Source organism: Periplaneta americana, chromosome 1 (assembly GCF_040183065.1).
Source record: "Periplaneta americana isolate PAMFEO1 chromosome 1, P.americana_PAMFEO1_priV1, whole genome shotgun sequence".
Lineage (NCBI taxonomy): Eukaryota > Metazoa > Arthropoda > Insecta > Blattodea > Blattidae > Periplaneta > Periplaneta americana.
This window is the reverse complement of record NC_091117.1, coordinates 100,012,635-100,039,310: the sequence shown is the minus strand read 5'-3', so window position 1 is coordinate 100,039,310 and position 26,676 is coordinate 100,012,635. Positions and strand designations below refer to the sequence as shown.

General features: G+C 33.8%; 2 protein-coding genes across 3 annotated transcripts in view; one reads left to right on the top strand and one right to left on the bottom strand.

The window, feature by feature from the left end:
• LOC138698687 (tRNA endonuclease ANKZF1-like) overlaps positions 1-11,981 on the bottom strand; it is a 66,737-nt gene extending 54,756 nt beyond the window's left edge. Inside the window, exon 1 of the mRNA XM_069824866.1 lies at positions 11,843-11,981. The gene's annotated coding sequence lies outside the window, so the exon portion shown is untranslated. The remainder of the gene's footprint in view (positions 1-11,842) is intronic.
• A 98-nt stretch (positions 11,982-12,079) lies between these two features.
• The window catches only part of Myo31DF (Unconventional myosin ID), a 125,265-nt gene continuing 110,668 nt past the window's right edge, over positions 12,080-26,676 (top strand). For both annotated transcript variants that reach the window (XM_069824855.1, XM_069824846.1), the window contains exon 1: positions 12,080-12,218. In XM_069824855.1, coding sequence (XP_069680956.1) covers positions 12,130-12,218 — 89 coding nt within the window. In that variant the 5' untranslated portion in view covers positions 12,080-12,129. The remainder of the gene's footprint in view (positions 12,219-26,676) is intronic.

Here is a 26,676-nt window from a genome sequence, read left to right as displayed (position 1 = left end):
GTTATTTTTTGTCAAGCCTGTCAAAGAAAAGTGGTAAACCCAGGTATTGAAGTAGGTTTATTTTGCTTACATACGCCTACGTCCTTTTTTTTATTTTACCCCAGTTTTGAAGGTATTGCAGCCTTAAAAGGCTTATTGTGTGACTCCACATATCGTTGCTGTGCATCCAAAATCCACTATGTGCATACAAAAAGATTTTTCAGGAGAAAGAAAAAAGCATTATCACTTTTAATTCCCTCGATTTTCGAAGTTACTTTCGCTATATTTTCAATCATTACATGAAAAATGATGAAATTATACCAAAAGTAGCTTCGAAAATCAAGGGAATTGTCGACCTGGTTGGCGAGTTGGTATAGCGCTGGCCTTCTATGCCCAAAGTTGCGGGTTCGATCCCGGGCCAGGTCGATAGCATTTAAGTGTGCTTAAATGCGACAGACTCATGTCAGTAGATTTACTGGCATGTAAAAGAACTCCTGCGGGGCAAAATTCCGGCACATCCGGCGACACTGATATAACCTCTGCAGTTGCGAGCGTCGTTAAATAAACCATAACATTTAACGTCAAGGGAATTAAAAGTGATTTTTTTTTCTCTTGAAAAATCTGTTTAAATGTACATAGTGGATGTTGGAGGCACATCAACGATATACAGGCTTACATGCATATGCATTTAACTAATTACGAACCTATTCAAATTAATATTTATATTGACATATTTTTATTTAGTTAATGTTATTGTCATAGTGTTCATTTTTTTCATTATGTAACTCAGGAAAAGAAGCACATTTCGTTCATCAGAATTCTGTAGCTCACTTTGTTTCAAGGAAGCAAACACACACACGGTCAAATCATTTATTTTCATTTGATTTGTAGTACAGTGGGCAACTTTAATCTTTGTGCGAGATATTACTATGAGCCATGGAATGTACTGTGAAACTGTGATTTTAAGGGCTTTCTTGAGGACATCAATGGCTGAAATATATCAGTAGAATGGACGTTGTGCAACAATTATTTGAAACAATTACACAAAAAGTCTCTATAGAACAGAAATTGATGACCATTACATTTTGGCTTACAGTTAAAATAATGTGTCAAAATGTGAATTAGCTCAATTTTCTCTGTTTATATGACTGCGAGTTTTTTTTTCTGTAGCACATGATATTGAAATATACAACTTGCATTTTTCTAAGTTCTAGGGTGCGGAAATGTGGGAGGTTATGTTATGTTAGTTTAGACTTTTTGTATACTTTGATATACGGATCTGCGACAGGTTGGAATAGTTTAGGATTTTGGTATGCATTGCATATAATTAGTTATTTTCGACACTTTATCAACTGCATGGTTATCTATACTTCTTTCCACAATGTTTAACAGGAGATGTAAACATTGCCGGCAGAGGAGGAGAGAAGTATAAATGCTATTTGACGAAGAAGGAAATATATAGAAACCATACCACATGCTGGAAGTCTTGGAAAATAAAATTTGTAGTAACTTACCACCCAGTAAATTACGGAAAATGAACTGAAAACAACATCTCAGAATTTATCATGAAGATGTGAAACTTGTATAAATGCTGGAAGACAGTTTCTATAAATATACGTGAGTACACTTATTTTAAACAATCATTAAGCATTCTTCCTATTGAGTAAACTTCAGACAAAAAGTGTAGGTTTAATTTCGTTTCTGGTATAAGTCATCCACACAAAATACTTGATCTAAACAGATAATGTTTATCTATGTAATTACTAACAGGTAAAATGCTTAATTATGTTACAACGTCATCTAACACAGCCCAGTTGAAAATGCTCTCAGCAATAGTTATTGCACCTGCCAGGGAATGAGAAAATTCACTACTATGATATTTTCTCTCTAGATACTAGTTCTTAAGGCAATAAACTATATAGCCATCTGTGAAGTTCAAGTGGTAGCACATTTCCTGCTGATCCAGAGTTGTGCTCAGGCAAGGGTTCGATTCTCGCTTGGGTTGAGTTTTTCCTAGCTGTAAGGTGAATGTTAGGTAATCTATGGCGAATTCCTGGCCTCACCTCGCTATCACCAACTCCATCGATACTATAGTCACGACGCTGTTATTCCCAGCGTGACTCCTCCTCTTTGCTTACGTCTTAGGAAGTGAAGGCTCTATAAAGTCTAGGTAGGTAGTATCGTTCGCCATTTTTGCTCTTTCGTTGCCTAACTACCAGACGAGGAATCTATTTGCCACACCGTTAAACATTATCATGTCGTAGCTCCTATGATAATAAATCAAACGCACTGTAATTCAGCAAATAATTGAGCGGCAAATAACGTCCTCGTGTGCTTTCTGCAAACGCCAATGAAAGATCCAAAATGGTGGGCGATTATATTTAGTATTTATCGAGACTTAAGAAATGAATAACGTCTTCCTCAGTGAATCACAAGACATACACATTTAAATGTAGCCGACCTGCAACGCGATTGGCTGCTGGAAATTAGAGCGACGGGACTTTAAATAACACAGTAAACAGTTGATACAGAGTCATTAAATGACCTAGTAAAAAAACTATGTAAAATTGATGTATCTCGAAAAAAAAACTCCAATGTAGTAACAATGATATGAGTTGTGATTAAACCAAAGTCTTAAATATAAATGATTTAAACATTACTTTTGTTTGAATGTTCATTTATTATGTCTCAGTTTCTATAATATATATATAATACTGTACAATTTCTATAACACAAAAGCAATCATAACAAATTACTAAGAGTGCTTGTTCTGCAAGCCATTGTGTTTTCACACAAGACTTTTGATACTTATAATACTGTGATTCCAGAGAGTATTATCTTAAATTTACGCAATCTCTCCCACGCTCACTCTTTCCAGCCATGACAAGGAGGGTATTTAAATATCATGACATCTGTATGATAGCCAAATCTGAGTGAGAGCACTTTTATAAATTTCAGTCATGTATTGCCATATATTTGGAAAGGGTTAAGAATAACATCAAATATAAGGTAATATGGTTTCTGTTGAGGCCACTACAGACCAGAGACTCATAATCAATTCGTTAAGCTAAATTCTCTAATAAAGTTCGAATTTAAAAATCATACATTTCAATAATACTGTTGAAAATTTAATTATTTTTCTGAAGATTTATCATAAAATACCACGTTTCATATTCGATGTACGCAATAAATTTAAGACACCTATTAAAAAAATCACTTACATTAACATAAAAGAATCCAATGTTTAAACAAGTTTTACTATGTTATCATTATGGAACATCATTACACTCCCTTTTATACCTATAGAAGACATGAAGAATTGAATGCAATCAGAATTGGAATTAAGCATTGGAACTGAGTGCATTGAGTAGCAAGAAAGTATGAAAAAAGAACGTGACAATTAATAGTTACAATGAAAATTGCTAGTAAAACTGGAATGAACACTGCATTATACTAGTAAACTTGTAAGAAAAATACAATGTATGGTTTTCACAATTTAATTGTTACATAAATAGAACATAAATACATAAATAGCATATAGTTTAATACAAAAACAAACCTGACATTACAAGAATGATAAGAACACAAAACAAGAAAATCTGAATGGTAACCATATATCAGTACTTGACATGTAATTACTTGGTCTTTATTTTGTGTGACATAAATCACAAAAATTGGCAGTAATTTCAAATGATTAAAATATTTAAGAAAATACACAAAATAAGCATTAAACAGTTTTCATATAACTACATCTTTCTTTAGTAGTTTGCAGGTACGTTAACAGTAAAGCACATTTGTTGAAGACATCACATAGGGAAAAACCAGTTAGTATACAAAAAATAATAATACAATTAGACCTACGTTGTCCTGCAAAACAGATCATGCTTAGTTCTTCAATATTAGTTTAAATTTACACAGGTCATTCAGAAAAAAAAAATAGTGGTTAGTAAACACAAAAAATAAACCTATTTCATACATTACTTAAAAACTGAGAATGTTTGCTGGAAGAACAGTAATGCATAGCTGTGCAATATGTTTACAACAGCTAAGACACCAACATTGGAGTAGAATCAAATAAATATCATTAAAATAAATTTAAAATTAACTTTACATTTTAAAAAGTTTTGATAAAGAATGATCAATTTTAATAAAGTATTTAATGTAAATAATTCTGCTGTTTATGAGATTCACTACGGGAATGATTTTTTATTGGTTATAAAATGTGCAATTACTTTACCTAACATAAATTTTCAGTCTTTGATAGTTAGTGGACGTATTGTATCTAGAGGCTAAAGAGTGCCTTGTTTTTATTCTAAACACCTCGAATCACTTCTCTTATTTGAGATTCTTGAAGTGATAAAAACTTCTGTAACAAGTGCTTATCATCACTCAGAAACTAGTACAAATAAAGACTCCTTGAATTATTTTTCTGTCGTAAAATCAATATTATTATTAAATTCCCAGTCTCCCAGTGATGATATCGTCTGCCACTATGTTTTTTTTTTTTTTTTTAACAGGCAGGTTTTACTTTTGAGAGACTTTACTCATTATAATATCATGCACATAATGGCCCGATGACTTTACAATATGCCTAATGTCACTGCAATATATTAATAAATAAAGTTCATTCAGTGTACAGCATATTTGAAAAGCATTATTATATGTACAGTATGCTAATATGTAAGCTGTAGGAGGAAATTAAAATATGAATATTTATTAACTCTCTGTTGAAAACAAGAATTGAAGTTCTGAAAACATAAACAATATTTTATTATTTGATTTCTTTCTATGCTATTTTACCTCTTTCTAAACTAATTTTAGAACGTTTTGTACATTGCTGCATTAAGAAATTTTTCATGTTTAATATATGTTATATCTCCTTGCAATAACAACTTAAGTCATTGAAATTTGCACTATCTCATTTCCTTCTCCACCAATCTTATCTGCTATTAATATGGCAACTCCACATCAGATATTCATACAAAAATGCATCATGTCTTACTACATGTGAATCTCAATGACTATGCTGATAAGAATAGTTAAAATGGAGTGCTTGAAATTTACCGAATATGGCATGTTAGTTTCTTCCTATTGTCCAATGACATTGGAACTTAAAACAAAACATATGAGGCATTGCGAATATTAGCAGCGAACTCGCAAAATAAAAGTTTGAAAATTCTTTGTTGAGTTCGCCTCCTAATATCCGCAGAGCCTCATATTAAAATCAACCTAGGCAATGAACTTAATAATCATTCACAATTCTACAATATAATTCAATAAAATAAAACCATTCACTGCCTTTCACATATTGTTTTTAATAGAATGTATGTAATTGTACCCTATATGATATGTCTGCCAAAACAATACATTAATGATCAAAGAAAAAGTAAGAGTGGTATTTGTGATAAGTTATAGTATACTTAAGAATTCCAACCTATGTTCAACGTTAAAGACTAAAAATTACGAATAGTTAATGTTGTTGTTTTCTAATGCTAGGCATTTGACAATAAAGTCATTTGACCTCTTGCACTCCAATATTTTTCAAAGATACGAATAGTTAATGTAAATAATAGAATCCATTACTAAATACGTTTATGTTGTGCATCTATCTGAAGTATTTCAATATCTACATACAATTCAGACATATATGCCACTTCACCTCATAATATTCTTGACATGTCTATGACATCATAGACTTTCATATCGCAATCATATGTCACAATTCTAATCGTCTTATTCAAGTACTTCTGACAGATAAATTGTTAGTCTTATTCAAGTACTTCCGACAGATAAATTGCTAGAGTTAAAGTTGTAATAAAAATGTTTGGAAAAATATCAGAATCCTGAAAAACTTAGTATTTAAAACACTAAATGATTGGTATTAACAGCATTAAAAAACGCGCAACAAACATAAAAGTATGTTGTAGGAACATTAAACAATTATAATCCAATGGAGTCTAAAGCAATGGGACACTGTATGAAAATAGGATAAATCAGTAGACTAGCAGGTAGTTAAATCAACTTTGATATTGTTATGTAAAAATAAAATGTCTATCATTAGAGAAAATAAATCATTAAGATATTACTCTGGCAGTAACATAACTTAAAATGCTTACTCACAAAATCTTAACAATTTCACTACAAATTATCCATGTGACTGATCCGGCACATTTTATGACAAGAAATCTGAACATTAATAAAATGCATTTTACGGAACCAGTACATTAAAGCTGGTGTACTGGGAACACATTAGAATTAACACAATATATTTGGCACAACTGCAGAGCTGATAAACATATTTTGACAAAAATTAGGCAGTAATGTAATTGGGAAAACAGGAACATATGAACATAGGATTATCATAATCAAGAATCATTGAAATTTCACAAATGATTTCGTACATATCATTAATTACTCAATCTGCACTTCTATTTTAGAACAGTGTTCACAAATTATATTGCTGTAAAAATTTCATGCTATTGTACATATTTTCCTAATATTCCGTGTTTTAAACACGCAAAACTATCAAAAATATCCTCCATGCAAGGCATTAAAGTCCAAGAGGAACAAGAAGGTAAAGATTTCTACTTTCATACCTAACTCCGACACCAGTAGATAAGTAATAAAAAAAATCCAGTTACTCATCCAATATAAGGGCGAGTGGGGTTTTTAATCTTCTCGAAGTTACAACGAGAAAAATAATTCCTTGTTTCCACTCAGGATATATTTTGCATTCTGTCCGCATGTAGCCAGATGTTCTGATGAGTCAAATTGGCATTCATTAAGTAATATATTTTCTACAAAATTTGCAGCTAACATTCATAAAAAATTAATTATAGGCCTATTATATTGCAAGAAGAAAACAGTATAATTTACAGAGTTCAATTAACATTCATTTTTGACAAAATACGACTCTGGAGCCATATTGCTAGAAAAATTAGAGGACTGAAAGTGTAAACCTAGCAAATCTTTACCTAAATGCATAATCGATGATGTGCTGATTCTTATAATAAACTCCTTTACAGTGTGAATTTTTTTTAATTTTCTGTGGTTTGAAAATCAATGTCCTACCACTAAATGGTATGTTTCTGACCTTTGTATAAAATGTGGAATTGAAAGTAGTATTATGTACTTCCCATTAACATTTCATTACTTAAAATGGTTACTTTTATCACTAGCACATGTTCATGTCTTGGAAAGACGATCTTCAATTGACATGTACAGATACATAAATACAGTAGGAAGACCATTTCTCCAAGGAAGATAATATCACAACAGTATACCATTAAATTAAGAAGTAATTGATTTATTACATTATGCCAAAATTTAAAATATCTCATTTGTTCACTATATCTTGCATTGGAACACTTTTAATATATAAAGTACCGAATAATAAAACTTTAAAAACTTCACAAAGTGTTAAAATGTTAAAAGTATGATATACCATGAATTTTCTCTTGTATGACCATTTCGGAGTTTTGTTCTCCATAGATTACTGATGGCAATATGGCTAATTCAATGTATATCATACTTTTAACATTCATCATTGTGAAATTTTTAAAGTTTTATTATAGGTACTTTATATTTAAAAAATCTCAGAATTATGAACAAATTACATGATGCATGATACATTACCTAAAATGCAAAACAAGCGATTTTCTATTAAAATTATTTCGAAAAAAAATAATTTTAGTTATACTTGCATAATTCACTATCAGTCACCAAAATCTGTGAAGCACCACAGCATCAACACAATCTACTTCATAGATACTTCACTAATATTAGCATTTATTTCTTTACTTCTTTCCCTTCACATTTGTGACTTCTGCATGTGGGCTTGTTCTAAAATATGTAAAGAATGAACTGCAGTCTTGTAAAAACAAATTGAGTGAATAAGCTCATACAGAGCACCTACATGTAAACAGTCATAAAATAATGACATTTTATTAGTGAACAGAAATACTTTGTACATTCACGACTATATCATGAGTTCAGATGTTAGCTACTTCATTCTTCCACAGGGTTAAAATTTATTCCGATTTTCTCAGGTAACTTATTTTCTATCTCAATCCATACAGAGATCTTCAGACATTTTAATATTCGTTTGTAAATTATTATGGAGTTTTTATGTTACTGTCTGAAAAGTTAAAGGACTATAATAATGCAATTTTATATGCTGTTCCTAAAAGAATTCCACTTAAGCCTAATCCTTTGTATAATTACAAAAGAGCATATAAAAAGTAATTCTTTCTTATTTCTAGTGCCAACACATTGTGAAAGTTACAATCTTCTTGAAGATTTCATTTATTTTTTTCCAAAACAGATGTACACTGTCCATCAAGTGTCATCTCAGAATTTCAGACTTCAAATTATAAGCATTATTTCAACAGACCCATCTTGTTAGAAACTACGAATTATTATGGTAACTCAGATCCAAAGAACAAATGACGAAATAGTGACAACCTGCCCTTTAAAATGTGTACATTGGAAGCTGTCTTGAGATCTCAAATACAGAACACAAAATATTAAGTTACATAGGACTGAAAGATACGACTTAGATATTCATTAGTAAGTACAAATACTACTCATTATGAAGTTACTCTGTTCATAAATTCATTAGCCGCCTTGGGTAGTGACACCTTTTACTCGCATGCAGTCTGTTCTGTACACACAATCTCAACACCAACTGAAGACCAGTAGCACGAAGACCAGGAAACCATTCACAATTGCCATAATGTATCCCATATGAAATCTTGAACTATTCTGTCTCCTGAAAAAACAATTTTGAGAATTATTATTAATATTATTACTTAGGGTATGATATACACAGTATAATAAATTGTTATACATAATAAAATTTATTGTGAGATAGATTTCCCAAAGTTACACTAAGCTTACTCCATGGATATTGTCATTTATACCGCAGCTCTTATGACCTGAAAGTGCTACTACAAAACAAATTCTTCCCAAGTAGAATTTATTGAACTGCAAGTGGGATTAAAATAATACTGTATGGAACCATGGAATAGGACGCAGCCACCAGCATAGCTCAGTTGGCTAAGGTGCTTGCCTCCGATCCAGAGTTGCACTCAGATGCGGGTTCGATTCCCACGTGGGTTTCTCAGAGGTTTTCCCCAACTGAAAGGCGAATGTCAGGTAATTTATGGCGAATCCTCGGCCTCATCTCGCTATCATCAATACCATTAACCTCGTAGTTGATACAGAGTCATTAAATAACTAAAAAAAAAAAAAAAAATAGGACGGAAAATTATTACAAATACAGTTGGGATTCCATTCAGATATACATTCAGAGTCCATTTAGAGAGAGAATGATGAATTCGTTGAAATTTGAAGCCATCAGTTACAATGCAGTTTACTTGAAACCTAAATCGAATCCTTACCCAGCACACCCGTGTTATACTGTGGAGCACTGTATTATAGTGTTTATGCATTCTTAAAAGAAAAATAAGTGAACTGCACTAGGACGCAAGAAAATAAATAGGTTACAATATCCAAAATAGGTATAACCAGTGGTGATATTCAAAAAGTTTAACAATCAGTTCTCTCATGTGTAGCCCTACCTATGTTAAACATATATGGTAGGCCTATATGTTCATGGTAATTACAAATATTACCTAGAAATAATTTAATAACCGGTTCGGACTCTGCACATAAACTTTACATACAATATCGGGTGAAACGAGCGTTGAGCGGATTCCGCTGATTTTGGAATAGACACCGACGTACTTGAACTGCCAACATAGAAAACAAAAAATCACACTCAATCACTTTCACCTTCATCTTGACGGGATAATAAAAGCCTAAACTAACCTAACCTAACCTAAGTGCGTCGGTGTCTATTCCAAAATCGGCGGAATCCGCTCAACGCTCGTTTAACCCAATATCGTTACCTATTTGTATTAATTTCGAAAGACAAGATAAAGATACTTTATACCCTCTAACCACAAACAGAATTCAACATTTCACACGACAACTCCAGAAATGTAGAAAAAATCGATATACAACATCTATCTGAATGAACTCGACAACATTATGTGTACATTGGTACCGGTACCAACAGTGTTCATTACGATACAGTTGATCACAGAAATATTCTCCAGCTCTTTTTTTTTTTAAGTTGGCTATTTAATGACGCTGTATCAACTACTAGATTATGTAGCTTCGATGAGATTGGTGATTGCGAGATGAAGCTGAGGTTTCGCCGTAGATTACCTGACACTCGCCTTTCGGTTGGGGAAAACCTCGAAAAAAAAAAACCCAACCAAGTAATCAGCTCAAGAGGGAAACGAACCTGCACCCGAGCACAACTCCAAATCGATAGGTGAGTGCCTTAGCCGACTGAGCTACGCCAGTGGCGAGTGTTGCAAGTGTTATAGTGTAGTTACAAGGTTACTACAAAACTATCAATCAATAAAGTAAGAGTTCTATAATATAAAAGTGAATAAATTTATTATTTATCCTATTATTATTATATGTTAACTGATTTTATTTTGTGATATCCCTACTCTTTTCAATATGGAGCAAAAACTTGTCTAGAAAATTATTTAAACGGTATTTAAAAGTATCTGAATTAATGTAATGTGAAATATACAACACAGAACGGGTTTTTGGAAATTTACCCAGTGTGTCCCTTTGTGTGCGTGCTGGGTGTGTTTGTGAGAATCCTACAGCCTACATTAAAAGTATTAGGCCTAACTATTATATTGGAAAGTTTCAAAATAATTCATCTTATGTCTTTAACACAGCCTAAATATTTAAAATATTATGAATTACATTATAGGCCTACCTACCTGTTTTTGTTAGGTGAAAACGGAGTAGGAGGCTTGACACCAGGAATGCAGCTATCTACGTAAATCATGCACCAAGTAAGAGCAGTCATCCCTAAGCCAGCAAGTAAAGGCAATAGCAGCCAGTTGAAATGGCCCAGAAAATCCCTTACAACACTGTCTGATGACAAGAGTAATTCCGAAATCTTCGTCTTACTCTCATCGCTTAGTAGTTTGTATGATCCAAATGATGAAGATATCCAATACTTCTTGCTATAAATGTAAGCCTTCTGAAAGAGCGCCCCTGAAAAAGAAAAAAATGGAGTTTATCTAATAAGTACAGTGTAGTGTAAAAAAATGAGTCCACAGGGCAAATTAATTTATAATATTCATACTTACAAGCAACACAACATACGTTACGGTATTTTATCAATACTATACACCAATCTACAATTTAACTGCAATAGAGTATCCAATATAATATAACTCAAGTTTAAAGCAATAAAATGTGTAGAGCCTACATTTTACAGCATTAGTAATTTAGAAGGAAGCAATATGTTATATCTCCTATATAGGCCTACTTTATGCTCATTTTTCTTCACATAACAATATTTATAAACAATGAATTATACTTACTGTTTATAAGCACTAGCTTGCTGCATACAATGATGAAAGAAGCACAAAATGACACAAGAGCGAACTTCAATTCTGTTGAATAATCACGGATCGCTCTTTGCTCTCCACTTGTAAATGATAGATCATTTAGAGCATCATTTACAGTTTCATGCCCCCGTCCATTTGGAATGTAAGATTTTTCTTCTTTCATATTTGCATAAATTTGCTGGCTTCTCTTGAACATGTTAGAAACGATAAAAGTTTCTACGATAAATGTTTCTATCAACCAAATTCAATGCAATATGTCGCAAGATTGCACACCTTTATGCAAGTCAAAACAGTTTTTAAAAACCCAAATAGAAAAAGAAGCTCTTTCCTTATAATTTATATGTGTGTATTATATCTAGGGAATATTTAATAAAGTACAACTTAACAAGTAATATATGAGCTAAAGTTCTTACCTAATTACATTTTTCAGCTGATAAAACTACAACTTTAAAATTCCGTGCCATCTGTCGTTGGTCAAGTTTGGTCAGTGACAATTTGCACATGCGTGAAGATGATACTGTTCGATTGCGTCATAGAAACTTTCACTCTTAATGCCACGTGCTTTTGTTGACGCTACATACTTTTTTACAGCAATCCTACAAGATTTGAGCACGCCCTATGAATCACACTTCACTGCCCACCAACCGATAGTTGTGCCGTAACGCGCGATAACCAGTAGTTAGTCTAGTTCGGTGACATCATGGCGGCACAAGATGAGGTTGGGATTGTCGATTTCGTCCTTTTGGACGAAATTTCGCTTGACAAATTCATGGATAATCTTCGAAAGAGGTAAAATAAAGATTCCTTTTATGTACGTGTGCTTTCGATGTTTAATATTCATATATGTTTGTGAATAATAAAGCATTCAGTGACAGAAAATAGCTTTCACTGTCTATAAGCCCGTATAAGAGGGCGTGGCCATGTTGGCAGGTGGCTAGGAATAAAAAAAAATGACTCAAGTGAAATTAGAATTCAATAAATACTACTTAAATTAACTTATTAGACAGTTTATTCTGTGACAATATTACTGCAGAATATGATACAAGTAAATTTAAATGACTTTGCATTCATTATAAGTAATGTACAATGAGTCACATCTTCCTATGACATCACACCTGTGGCATGCATTGCCGCCAAACTGATAAACTTCAAAATAAATCAATCAATAAATGATTTTGAATTTCATTTCTGTTACCAGTTGATACCATAAAATTACATTAGTATCTTCCTACAACACCGATTCCCGCTAATAATATGCCCATTAAAATAGAGTGCAAATGCAGATCTTCAACATGGATTAATACTTTAAACATTACACAGACATGAATTTTATCGACGAGTTCTATTGTAAGTTCATGTTCATTTGTTTTAGATCGAATATATTAGTAATATAATTTTATGAGACGGACAATAATTACTATACTGTACCAATATTTGCATTTAGTAGCAATTTAAAGTAACAATGCTACATTTAATGCAAATATAGACCAAATGAACAGTAAGGTGGAGGTGCCATTTGTGGGAACTGTACCACTTGTGAGCATTTCCAGAATAAACATTATAGCTAATGAGATTGCAATGTGACCTATGCACATTACAATGAAAAACAACAGTATATCTTTTAATCAAACTTTATTTTATAATGTAAAAATCAATAATTTTATTTCTCTAACTGATGTTTACCTTATGAAGTAATGTTGAAATTATTGTTTTGTATAAAATAATGTTTGCAAATGTTTTATTTTCTGGGCCATATCTCAGTACAAAAAGCAAATAAGCTATTTAAAACAAAAATCTCCCCAGCCGTAACATACAGACTAGAATTCATATGGGAGCACCTGAAAAGAAGAAATCTCAACGCCATAGAAAGAGTGAAGGCGATGTACCTAAAAAGAGTCCTGTGTGTGTCAAAATACACCCTGACGAGACTGGCACTCTAAGTGCTATGAAGGGAACCTTTCTACATAGAGGAACTGCAGATCCAGCTACAGCTACCATCCACACCGGCATTTGCAGACCTAAACGAAAAAAGAAGACAAATCGGGATTGACTTCTACAGCACAGACACGATGATGACAAGAGAATGGATATCTGCAGGCTACGAGCTCAAGCACATGATGACATGTTTCGCTGTGCATGGTTTCCACCACAAGCTTTGTGCGACAAAAACACACCACCAGCCGACAGAAGACTGCATCTGTGCACTCTGTCTGAAGTCATGTGATATATATCACGCTAGGCTGTGCACAAGAAGAACAGTTTCATTGACTCAATTTTGCAACGAGTTAATTCATGCATATTTTGCTTATTTCAGTATTATCATTGTAAATGTTTTATTTTGAAATCAGCAAACATGAATGAATTATATATCTATCAAGGGTAGCTACAGTCACACATCACCTCATCTCGCCAAAAAATTGAACTCTTTGACTTGTTCTACGTCTTAGAGCAGAGGTCATCAGCACACTGCATCTTCGGGCTAGCATGTCTTACCCGCGGAGAAGAGACTGCACTATGGTGTATTCGTGGCTGCTGACGGGTATACTCTTTATCTCTTTCTGCTGCACGACAGGGCATATTACGTTGCTCTGCTTAACCTGTACCCATTTCAGCAAGTGCTGACTATCACTGTCTTAGAGCTTCAGTGCCAGTTTAAGGTCAATGGAAATAAAGTGAAAAAGGATAACTCCAAAAAACTGTCAAGTGACGTAAATAAATTGGCATTAATAAATGCTTCACAGGGAGCTAGACCTGAAAGCCAGATTTGCATTAACTTAATAAACATTGTTTAACGGCAGTGTTCTTTCTTTTGTTAACTCCTCTGTTTCAATCTTAATTAATATATTTTTCAGTAACTTCTAATTTCAGTTTTCTTACAAAAAAAAAAAAAGTCAATGTGAAAAGTGTCCCTATTTTCATAAGACATTTATGGCAGACTTACTAGATATTCATTTTCTTGAAAACTCAGTTGTAGTAGGTTATATTTCTACAATTCCACTTAAGAAAGAGATTTGGTTCCTTAGGTTTTTGGTTCCCCTGATGCATATACACTTTTTGATAGGTAACTACGTAGCCTAAATCAAAAGAAAGAGATTCTTTGTAAGGTCTAGGATCAGTGACAGTTGGGTTTGGTTTCAGGCTTTTGAAAAGTTTTTCATATTGAAAAATATACTAAAAACCTAAATAAATCAAACTGAACCTGTTATTGATCATAGATCTAAGGTATGAAACGTGATATATACTGGTAATTTTTTTCAGTGGATATATTATTTGTAAAGTTATGCCAGTCCTCAGTTCCATTTCGTCATGAAATAGTGCAACACAAATCAAACTTCAGTCCTGTATGTGATGCATGGCGAGATCGAAGTTTCAGTATGTTTAAGAAGAAATTCTTTAAGTACGAGAGAAAAAATGTGAATACACTTTATTTTAATATATAATAATCCGTGGCGCTACAGCCCATGAAGGGCCTAGACCGACCAGCTGGCTGCTGGTCTCACGCCCACATGCCAAAGCAGAGGTGGACAATCATCCAACCAGAATGAAGGTATCGTGTGGTTAGCACGATGATCCCCCCAGCCATTATAGCTGGCATTTGAAACTGGATTTCACTACCTATCGTAGTCCCATACACTGGCCGAAATTTCATGAGAAAATTTCTTCCCCCATCAGGACTCGAACCAGCGCGCATTCCATAACACGAGTTCTAACTTTATTTTAATATAACTTATTTATCCAATAAAAAACGCACACTGTATCTTTAGGAAATAGGAATAGGTCTAATTATATAGAATCTTGATCTTATTATCTCTTCATGAAAACTTATACTGTGTTGTCAAACTCATAAAACATCCCCTTTCTTATTGTCGCCATTTTAGTTGGAGCTAAAAATCTAAAAATCTTGTCATCTTGTTCATAGTTAATATAGGCCTATTTCCCATCACATTCATGTAACTAAATAATTTGCCAGTATTCCCATATAACTTCAAAAACACTATATGTACTGGTAAGTATCTCTGCCTCAGTTTGACAGTATATCAGCAAACTTGTAGGCATCAAATTTGTTAGCCAATTTAAAATCAACGAAGTAGGCCTATTCACAGAATATGAGTGGTAAGCACAATAAGCCTCAGGCTGCAGTGCAAGCCTTCGGGTCCCTCCTCTGTAAAAAAAAAAAAAAAAAAAAACACACAGTTTTTCATGTTCCTGCACTAGTGTTGTGATGGGACATTTCAGTGGTAGATGGGAGTTGGGTTTGCAGATTGTCATTGGTTCACATCTGGTGAAGTATTGGCTTCTTCCTCTGAGTTATTGAAAACCTTACTATAACATTTCGTCTTCGTATTAGTGGAAGGCATCTTAATACCTCACAGTTATTTCAAGCTGGATGTCCCAATAAGGCCACCTAAAACATTATTGTCATAAAATTTCATTGTGCCATTAACATCACATCACATTAATAGTGGGGGTACAGTTCTTTGGCACAGTTTTAGGAATCTTCAGTAGAATTTGACTGTACAGTTCTGGGTTTTACTGCTATCCAGACAGCTTTCTTCGTCTGACTGCCAATTGTATTGACTGCCCCTTTACTATGACTTGGAGCGAAAGTATGCCATTCATTGGATATAATATTTAAGTCATCATTAAAGTGACATAAATTATTATTATTATTATTATTGTTGTTGTTGTACAATGGCTTAGGGATTATTTGATCTGCATAATTTTCCTCGTAGCTTCCCAATAAAGGCCAGCAATGTTGTCACTTGTGAATGGAGTGCACTTCTCCAGATGATTCTTATTTTGCACTGCTCCTGTGTCCCTGCAGATGATGCATCTATCAGATGGAGTGCAGTTCATCCTGTACAGGTGTTCAGCCAGGCAGTCAGGACCAGTTTTCATCATAAAGGGCACCACTGCATGCTTTGTATGTCCTCCTCTCTGTGGTGTATATTCGCATAAGGCTTATCCTTCAGAAAGCTGCATTGATTAGCTCTGTGTTCTTTGGCGTAGTGCTGTTTTATGCTGTTGATCGCTGAAGTTCTATTGTAATGATGGTTTCAACTTTATTGTAGTGCCTTTCTTCACTAGTTGGTCTACCTGCTCATTCTCTTGTACTCCAACGTGTGCTGATATCCATTGAAAGTGACATAAATTATAGGTAGTAAATTTCCTCATAAATTGAGACATGCAATTATCAGAAAATGCAAACAAAAATTTCAGCCCCAAATGTTCTCTTTGAAGGTCAGAAACAATACACTTCAAGAACAACCAAGCTGATTCCTTTGAATGAGTTAAATCATCACTCATTACTACAGAAGATAAAATTTCTTTCTTATGCCACATGCAGCTTGTAAATAGGCTTAATGCCACTTGTGAATGGTGACTGTGAGCTTTTTACTTCATCTTGAGGAATGAGACTGTAATTTTCAGCAAAATCAACTTGTACCTACTCCCACTCCTGGCTTCAAAATATGTTTACTTTCTCCAAAGTAATGATACTGCTGTTACTGGATAAAAGTATGGCATTTGAAATGTTGCAAACTTTCATTCGACTCATTTCCAAGTGATGCTAAAGTGGAGTTTTTTTCAACAAAGTTCCGCCATTTTTCTCCCTTTTTCTATTTCACAAAATGAGAAAAGTCATAGGTTTAAAAAATACTGAAATGTCATAATGGCATATCTTACTTCTTTTTGGCGTACAAAGTTCATTATTCAATTCACAGCACATGATTTCTAACACATTCATAGCTTACTAAAACTTCTGCATTCACAAACTTGTTTAGGTCTATAGCTGGATAATTATTGTCTTTCTATTTTATTAACTAAAACACTAAAAATATAATCAGTTACACCAATTTGGATGTGATTTGAATTTCTCGAAAACAGTAGTAGCCTGATGATGGTGTTCTAATTTCTCATCAATTTCAGCTCACAAGTGTAAAAGTTGTACATGATGTCTCTTATCTGAGCTGTCAGACTCACCACTACTCCTAAATGAAAGTTCTTATTGGATTACGACACATTATAGCCTATGCTTGTTTTTTTACTTAGTAATACATACAAAGAGAGTTAAACCTAAGGGACCGGCACTTCTGCTGTGTCTTGGCACTAGTCTGGCAAGTGATTTTTTGTGTAACTAGTGAATTAGGCCTATTTATTTACAGAAATGAAGAGATTCTTAACTTGAATTTCGGAGTACTTGCTCAAAAAACCCTCCATTTCATTTTATACACATGTTGCAGAAATATATGAATTTTTGGGACACACTAACTATACATGAGATTAGGAAAACTGAACGCACTAAATTGCCACACAGGGATCTCGCAGCTCAGTAAGAATGCAGTCAGCTTGGGTTTAAGGTTGACCTAGTCACAATATGTGAGTTTTCCTTATCAGTGGCACTCACATTTAGCTGTCTGAAATCTTATGCAAAATATGTTCTTTTAACCATGCTTAAATACACAGTACTGCAACACATTTTCTTCCTTGAAACGAATCTGCTGAAAAAGAAGTCCTGTGAGCTGTGTTTACGCAAGTTTTAGTAGTTTTTTTCCAGAGATTGTGGAACAATCGAAACATTGTGTTGTTAAATTATTTAATAAATAAGTGGCCAGAAACAGGTTCTGTTCTCAATAAGAAGAGATGTTGTACATGACTAATATGCAATATTAATGAGGACGGGCTCCAGCAATTGTTTCAGAACTATATACATTGCTGCATTATGTATAGAATGTAACACAGGACAGTTTTGTACAACTACTCAGAAATCAGAGAAAATTCTCTCCGTTTCCTTAAACACATACTTCACTAATTATGCAAACAATCACTTAGGCTGGGCGCACACTTATCTAGCAAAACTGCTTTAAGCAGAAACGTTTTTTCTTAAAGCATAAATGTTTTTGCTGTAATGAAAAACAATTTTGTTTTCCCAAAAAGCATTTTGCTTTAAATGTTTTAAAATTTTTGCTGGAAACAAAAACGTTCGTTTTTTTCCGAGAACATTACAGTCATGCAGACTAAAGCAGAAACATAAATTAGTCTTGCAATGGTGATGGCGGATGATGTGGTTATAGTTTTATGGCATTGAATGGACTCTGGTTGAAATTCATTATTCTTGTTGGGTTCAGGCTGGGCTGGGGCCTTAAAAAAAACGAAAATATATTTTTTTCGCGGATTATGTATTGATTACATAAATAATACGAAGATTTTAAAGCATGCATGATTAGATGTCCACTCGGCACTCATCCAGAATAGTAAACTACTGATACAGTAAGTTATTATTTAGTTTGACTTTGTATTCATAATGGCATTTGTATCTTCTCTACTGTCATATATACAGAGCATTGATTATTTGTTTTACCGAGCAGACTGGTAGACTCTTTCTCATGCTCCTACTGGAGTGACATCTCACATCTCTATCAGCTGTACCTGCCCTCTGCTCTATCTGCTCTGCATATTCCAAGCGTATGCACACAACGAAATATTCTGCCTTCAATGATCAGTGTTTGTACGACGAGCAGTCCCAACTCTGCTCAAACTTACTGTATTGTGCTGTACAGTGTTTTTGTTTTTTGCTTAATCATGCTTAAACTTGCTTGATCATGCTATATATTGTTCTTGCACTTTGTTCCATCATGTTTAAATTTACTTAAACATGCTGTACAGCGTTTATGTATCATGCTAGATAAGTATACGACATTCCTATATTAATCATTGAACGAACGTGTTTGAGGATGTTTAAGCAAAAACATTTTTGCTTAGCAGTTTTGCTAGATAAGTGTGCGCCCAGCCTTACTAGACTGTAATGGTAAAGACACAATAGATTAAGTTTTTTATTAAATTTTTATTTCATGTAGGCCTATATATTAATTATTATTTATTTTTTTTAGAGTCATTATGACGAACCCGTAAGACGTGAATGATATCAATATTTTTACATCATTTCCTCTGGTTCACTCATTTTTCTCTTCCCTTCTGATCCAAAAGTTAGTGACCAGGAAAAGAGTTGGTTCTGATAAACTTTACATTACTACACAGTCGCGAACATGCTGTATACAGTGATGTGTTAAGGCATCCTTCGAAACCTCTATGTAACTCTCTTTAAGTCTTTAAGTTTAAGTCTCATAATTCAAATCAATATCATATTTTTCATTTAAAACACTAGAACCCGTCCTATAATACAGTGAAGTCACAATCTGAATAACAATTCCTGCTCCTTTACTCCAAATAATTTGTTCAATACATTCTGATATAAATATCACAGCATAATATTATAGCAAAGACAGTGTTTCTTTACTTGTGCTGTGTATCTGAGATAGGTCTTCCAGAAATGTTTTGCAAGTGCCATTTAAAACGAGCCTGCTGTAAATAGTGTGACACTTCCTCTAGAGTTTAGATCATAGAGTCCTTTGAATTCCATTCTGATATTCAGAAGGGAATAATGTGGTGAAATCAGTATGTAAAAAATGAGTGTTGACAGTGAAATCAATATGTAAGACATGAGTGTTGATTTCCTTCTTGCCATGCTTAAAAATCCGTTTCTAGTTCATTTGTAAACGTCATCATATTGGTTATGTTAGTGGTGCAAACTTATCTACACATTCTTCTTTTAAAGCTAAATAAAGTCGGCCCTGAGTGTTCTTATCTCAGACTTTCCTTGGTACAAAGCAAAAGTTTTAATGTAGCACGTGTTAGCAGTGACTGCTTTGGCCTTAGGACCAGGTGGGGCACAAGAGAGAAGATATTTTTAAAAATGTAATAATCAGGAGATAAAAAAACTCACCTATAACTTCTGTTTTTGGGGGATCTAACACCTTTGCTAAAATTCTGTCCTCACAGCATAAAACTTTACTTCCTCGCTGAAAAATTATTTCACAATAAGCACTACTTTTGTTTCTGTCATCAGTCAGTGGTGAACAATCTTTCAAGATTTGCATATGTAACAGGGATACATACAGTATAATGAACTCTATCATTAAAAGGTGAAAAAATCAAGATAAAGTGATATAAATGTCTCGGTCTGACACTACAATCCACACAACGACACAAACAACCTTCACAACCATACAGAATCTACAGCACCTTCCTCTAGAAACAACAGTAATAATATTCCAGCCGAAAATCTGTCCTATACTGCTATACAGAATAGAAATAATATGAGAAAATATCTCCAAACTTCTCCGAAAAATACAAGTGAAGGTAAGATACCTCAAATTAGCACTAGGTCTCCCCAAGAACACCTCTTCCAGGCTAGCCTAAAACTCTGCAGAGAAACCTTTCTACTAGAAGAATTACGATATATCCTTCCTCAAACAATAAACTTATAAGCACAGTATAGGTATTCATACATTAAGGAAACTTCGTCGCTTTTCTTACAGACAGATATGAATGCGCATACAGCTAGCGATCCAACTGGAAAATAACTAACACTACTGGGAAAGTCAGCTGTTTATATGTTACGGTGATGATATAGGAGTGAAAGATTTATTAAAAGAATGCGGATTTCAAAAGGACGATATTGTTCAGACTTTAAATTACAGCAACAGCAAAGGATGGAACCCAGAATTGCGTCTTTTCCCTTTCTCCAAAAAAAAAAAATAAATAAAATAAAATAAATAAATCCAGTTATGAGTGCATGTGCACTGCACTCACTCCCTAATGTGATCACAGATGACTTAATTATGAGTGCACTCCCAAGCAAGCAAGCAATTTTTTTTTTTAAGAAAATCAGCAGTAACTATCATAGTTACAGAAAATGAGGAAGCTAAAGGTAAAAAGAAAAAAACAGATACGATGATAATGGACTAAGAACTGAAACCGGCTTCTGCAAGGAAATACACTTGGCCACAGTTTAGAGCATCATCGTCCTGGCAGTAGTTCATACAAACTACGAATTTATTTATGCTGATGTTGGAACAAATGGACGGATTTCTGATGGTGGTACGATTGAGGAAATAATATAGTCTGTGGTACGAACAACCTGTGAAGAGCCAAGGTCCATTAGTCAACTGTTGGTCTCACGTCGACATGCATGAAATCATTACAGCAGAATGATCACATAACCAGAACAGTGGTATCGTACTTTCAGTACAATGAACCCCCAGCTCTTATAGCTGGTTTTCGAACCTGGATTTCGCTACCTAGCATAGCTCCTCAAATTCATTACGATGCTGGGTGGGCACCAGTCTGGTCGAAATTTCATGAGAAATTTCCTACCCCATCACAGACATGATGCCATAGACCAAGACGTTACTACAAGGGATGCTTATGAGAACAAGCTTTTATAAAAGTTTAACTGGAAATGAGTTAAATTTACTAGGAAACAAAGACCTGTAGATAGATAAGTTGAATTTTTTGTTTATTGGTGACTGACATTTTCTTTGCATAAGAATTTCATTAAACCATATCCTCAGCATGAACTGTCCAAAGAGAAATAATATTTAATTATAGAATGTCTAAAACTCTAGAGGAAAAAGAGTGCCTGAAAATATCTTTGGTATCTCATCATCCACATTTAGAATCTATCAAACTCCAATTATAAGTTCACTAAAAAAACTTCGATCACACTTTTCTAGTGACATGTGTATCCCATAACTTTTCTATATGCCATTCTAGACGTACATACATGCATTTGTCATGATGCATTGTGAAGATGTGAATGAATTTGGAGTAGGTCCGTGAGAATGGAGACAAACTGCTCTACCTCTAGCTGACATACAAAGAATTTGCCTCATTACAAGCAACACTGAGAAATTAAAACACTGTAGAAACAGCTAGCAATATTTTACTAACAACGGTGCTGTTCTATGACAAGAAAAAATAATCACTATATACAACAGGCCTAGACAAAATGTGTGTGATAGACCTATATACATAGTTTGTATCTTGAGGTAGTAGATTAACAAGGGCAATAATTATGTATTCAGTGCCTGAATAGTTAAATATGTGATATTTGGCGTTTTTCTGCCATGTTCCTTACACTCAAGAATTCCAACAACTTTTGATTGAGACCCTTGGAGTGTGCATTCAAAAGTTAACAAAAGAGTGAGCGTGTCTGGATGGCTTTAGTGTAACCCTACTGGATTATGCTTGGCATGTGTTCTTAATGTGGTTAAGTTTCGGATTTTTATCTTTTTATTTCGTTTGATTATGAAGTTAAATTGTGCTGTGATGATTTCAGACGTAAAAAAATGGGTTATAAATATTTGACGAAAGAACTTACTGAAATAAAATACTAAATATTTGAGTACAAATTGCCATCCATGCATGGAACACTTCTAGAACTGCCAATTTATGAATTTCAATAAGAGCTTATTAATTAAATCTACTATAACCGAGCAAGATGGCTCAGATGGTAACATTTGAGACTCACATTCAGGAGGTCTCGGGTTTGATCAATCTGACAAGGTTTTATTTTTTTTCTTTCATGGCTTCTCTCAGTCACTAAGCCAAATATCAGATTGGAAATTTACATACCATGATTCATCACCACCTTAATCACCAATATCATACATATTAAAACAAAATCCAGATCAGTTAGGTACGTAAACACAAGCAATCATAACACACAACAATAGAAACAATCTTAACAATACTCAATGGGCCACTAATATATCTAAGATCCCACACACGTGATATGACATTGATGTTAAAGCTTGTATAAATCAATGCTTATAAAGAGAATTAAATGCTGTACCATTGGTTTTCTTGGATGTCTGTATATTCTAATTTTTTTTTCTGCTTAACATCGGAAACAAGATCTTTCCTATCATTGCACTCTGTATTATATTTACAGTTCTCAATTGGAGCGCTGACTACGAGACTTTTATAGGTTCTTAAAAGTCCTAAACTTTCGCTTGTCTAAAGTCCCAAAGCTCTCAGGTGTTGTTAAAAAATGTGAATTATACAGTTTTTGTTTGTTATTGGTAATATAACAGTATGGGTATTTACCTATATTTGTTGGTGATTTTGAATCGAATTTATTGTAGGCCTATAATAATATTTCTATTTTCTTGATGTATCAATTTTTATTTTTAATAAAATCATTTTGGAGTCATTGTAGCTCTATAGCCTATGACCAGAGGTCAAACTTAGATGTACATAAATATTTACAAATATATAGTAATGTGTTGCACAATGCAACTGAATTTAAAGTTATTCATCAATGTCACAATTTTCAGCAATTTTGCTCGCTGTAAGTCCTTTTTAGAATCCGTGATAAATGTCAGGAATGTTGGCGTGTTTTTCCTTACACAATGACAGCATATCGTAGAGTTTACCTTGGGAGGTGTGGCATGGAGCACTGTAAGCACATTTCAGATTCATATCCTTCCAAGTCTTGCATCTTCCTCTGACTTTGCTTTGTATATCAATATCGTGTTCATGCTTATCAAAATGATTGTATTTTATTAATACCTTCTTGCCTACCTAATTCAGGATCAATTCTCCTATCAAATTCCAGTTGCCTTTTCGTCGGTGATTAAAAACTTCAAGTTTTAAAATCACTACTCGTATGTACCATTTCATTTATGTCATAGAAATTTCCACTTATTTTAGCCATTTTCACTAGCATTAGCCATTGTTCAGAAGTGAATACGGTTAGTCCCCTTTTCCTTCGTTAAATTAAAACATGGATTGAATCTGCTTCATTCTGTGTGTCTTTTTTTCTTCTTCTTCCAGAAATTTATGTGTAATTTTAATATCGAATTTCTCATTTATAAACAAATAAAGACCAAGTAGTATACCTGTTTATGTTCTGTTCTGAACAGTTATTTGAAAAAAAAATTCCTTTATATTTTCATTTTCTTTCTTTTTATCCACTTTAATACGCAACTATCAATTTCATTACAGCTTTTTCTTGCGACAGACTCATGCCACAAGAAAAAGTACCAGAACCATCTATTGGTCTGTCATAGATTGTAAAATTTTATGTAGAGTATTTTATTAAGTAATAGGAAGTGCTAACATCGGAATAAGGGATTTGAAGAACTTTTTTTAAATACATACAATTTTGTCATTCTGATCTTTTAATTTATCAGTTTCTTTAATTTCACGTACAACAACTTTGTTTTTTATTTCTCCAATATGAGAATCTTCTAAACTCAGCTTCACATCTGCACTTACAATACTGTAAGTATTGCACTCTTCATATTGGTTTTTCTTTGGTGAAAGGAAGCTAATGTTGAATTCCTTAACAAACACACTCTGTATTGTTTGTCTGTTGCACATAATCCGCTATTTTCGTTTATCCATTCTTGGTATAGTCTATACATTTTTGCTATGGATAAATCACCATCCAAAAATTTTCTTGTAGAATCTTTTCTGATATAGTGGGAGCCTACACCTGGAAAGGAACAAATAGGCCTATATCGACGTATAGAATCCTTCACACTCTCTGACACACCATTCCCATGGTTTCTGTGTTTTCCTCGTTTATTTTGGGAAACTATTCCTCTTTCTTTATCAACTTTCTGCATAACTGTCATATAACCCTCATATTATTTACACCGAAGGAATGCAGAAACATTGTTCTGCAGACCTGCACACTATTTTCTCAATTGTTAACAGCTAAAGTGTAAATAAAAATGGACTATTTTCTTGAGAGTTTAGGCAATGCAGTTACAGTTCTTTTGCTTTCGATTTTTCTTATGTTGTTTGTAATGTAAGACGACTACATGTTGCTGCAGAATGCAGATACAGTATTTTCAAGTTGCATATACTAATTTAGTGATTAATTCATTTCCTACAGAGAAGAATATGGCATTTCAATTACAATAATTGTAATGGGACATTATTGCGAAAATATACATTTGAAAAATTCTTAAGTGAGATACAGTATTATTCTATGTATAAAATGTATTAATGTTGGTTACAATATTTCAATATTGCCCAATTACTGCCTAATCTTCCATTCGATTGTAATCGTATTTATACCACAGATAGTCTGTTATAAAACCTTCAGGTCTAAATTTAAAACTCAAATTCTTTAAAATGTCAGTTATAATGTTCTTCCTAGGGGCTGTCGATATGTATGTGATCAGTTGGACGCAATAAATGAATATGAATACATTAAACTTGTAATAATAGGGCCTGCAGTACATTTCATTACAGAAATGACATTTGAAATTAGTGCCAGTTCTCAAGTAAAATCCTGTGCTTTCCATATTGTTGCTTTGTTTAAATTTATTTAAATTTAAGATATCAGACATGCAATATTGTGCTTCTTTTTATTTATTACATACCAGTATTTTGTAATGTGTTTTTTTTTCAAGTTAATAGATACTGTGAGCATATTTATTTAGTTATTTACTTACAGCTTTTAAGGAACCCAGAGGTTCATTGCCGCCTTCACATAAACCCGCCATCGGTCCCTGTCCTGAGCAAGATTAATCCAGTCTCTGCAATCATATCCCACCGCCCTCAAATCCATTTTAATATTATCCTCCCATCTACATCTTGGCCTCCCCAAAGGTCTTTTTCCCTCCAGTCTCCCAACTAACACTATATGCATTTCTGGATTCGCTTATACATGCTACATGCCCTGCCCATCTCAAACTTCTGGATTTAAAGTTCCTAATTATGTCAGGTGAAGAATACAATGCGTCCAGTTCTGCATTATGTAACTTTCTCCATTCTCCTGTAACTTCATCCCTCTTAGCTCCAAATGTTTTCCTAAGCATCTTATTCTCAAACACACTTAACCTCTGTTCCTTTCTCAAAGTGAGAGTTCAATTTCACAGCTATACAGAACAACCGGTAATATAACTGTTTTATAAATTCTAACTTTCAGATTTTTTGACAGCAGACTGGATGACAAAAGCTTCTCAACCAAATAATAACAGGCATTTTCCATGTTTATTCTGTGTTTAATTTCCTCCTGAGTATCATTTATATTTGTTACTGTTGCTCCAAGATATTTAAATTTTTCCACCTCATCAAAGAATAAATTTCCAATTTTTATATTTCCATTTCATACAATATTCTGGTCACGAGACATAATCACCATTCCAAGGCTTATTGTATGGTTTCGTAACAAATAGTTTTTTTACGGTGATGGGTTCTTAGCCCTTCATCCAACCCCCAAGCTGGAGGACCACCCCTCATCGGTTGTCCACAACAGCTTATTCAATATATTCGCAGCTACCCTCCATATCTGGAGGCCATTTCCTCTATCCACAACCTGAGGATGCGCCATGCCGTGGTGATAGGGACCCACAATACATGGCTGTGAGCATATAGTATATTCGCC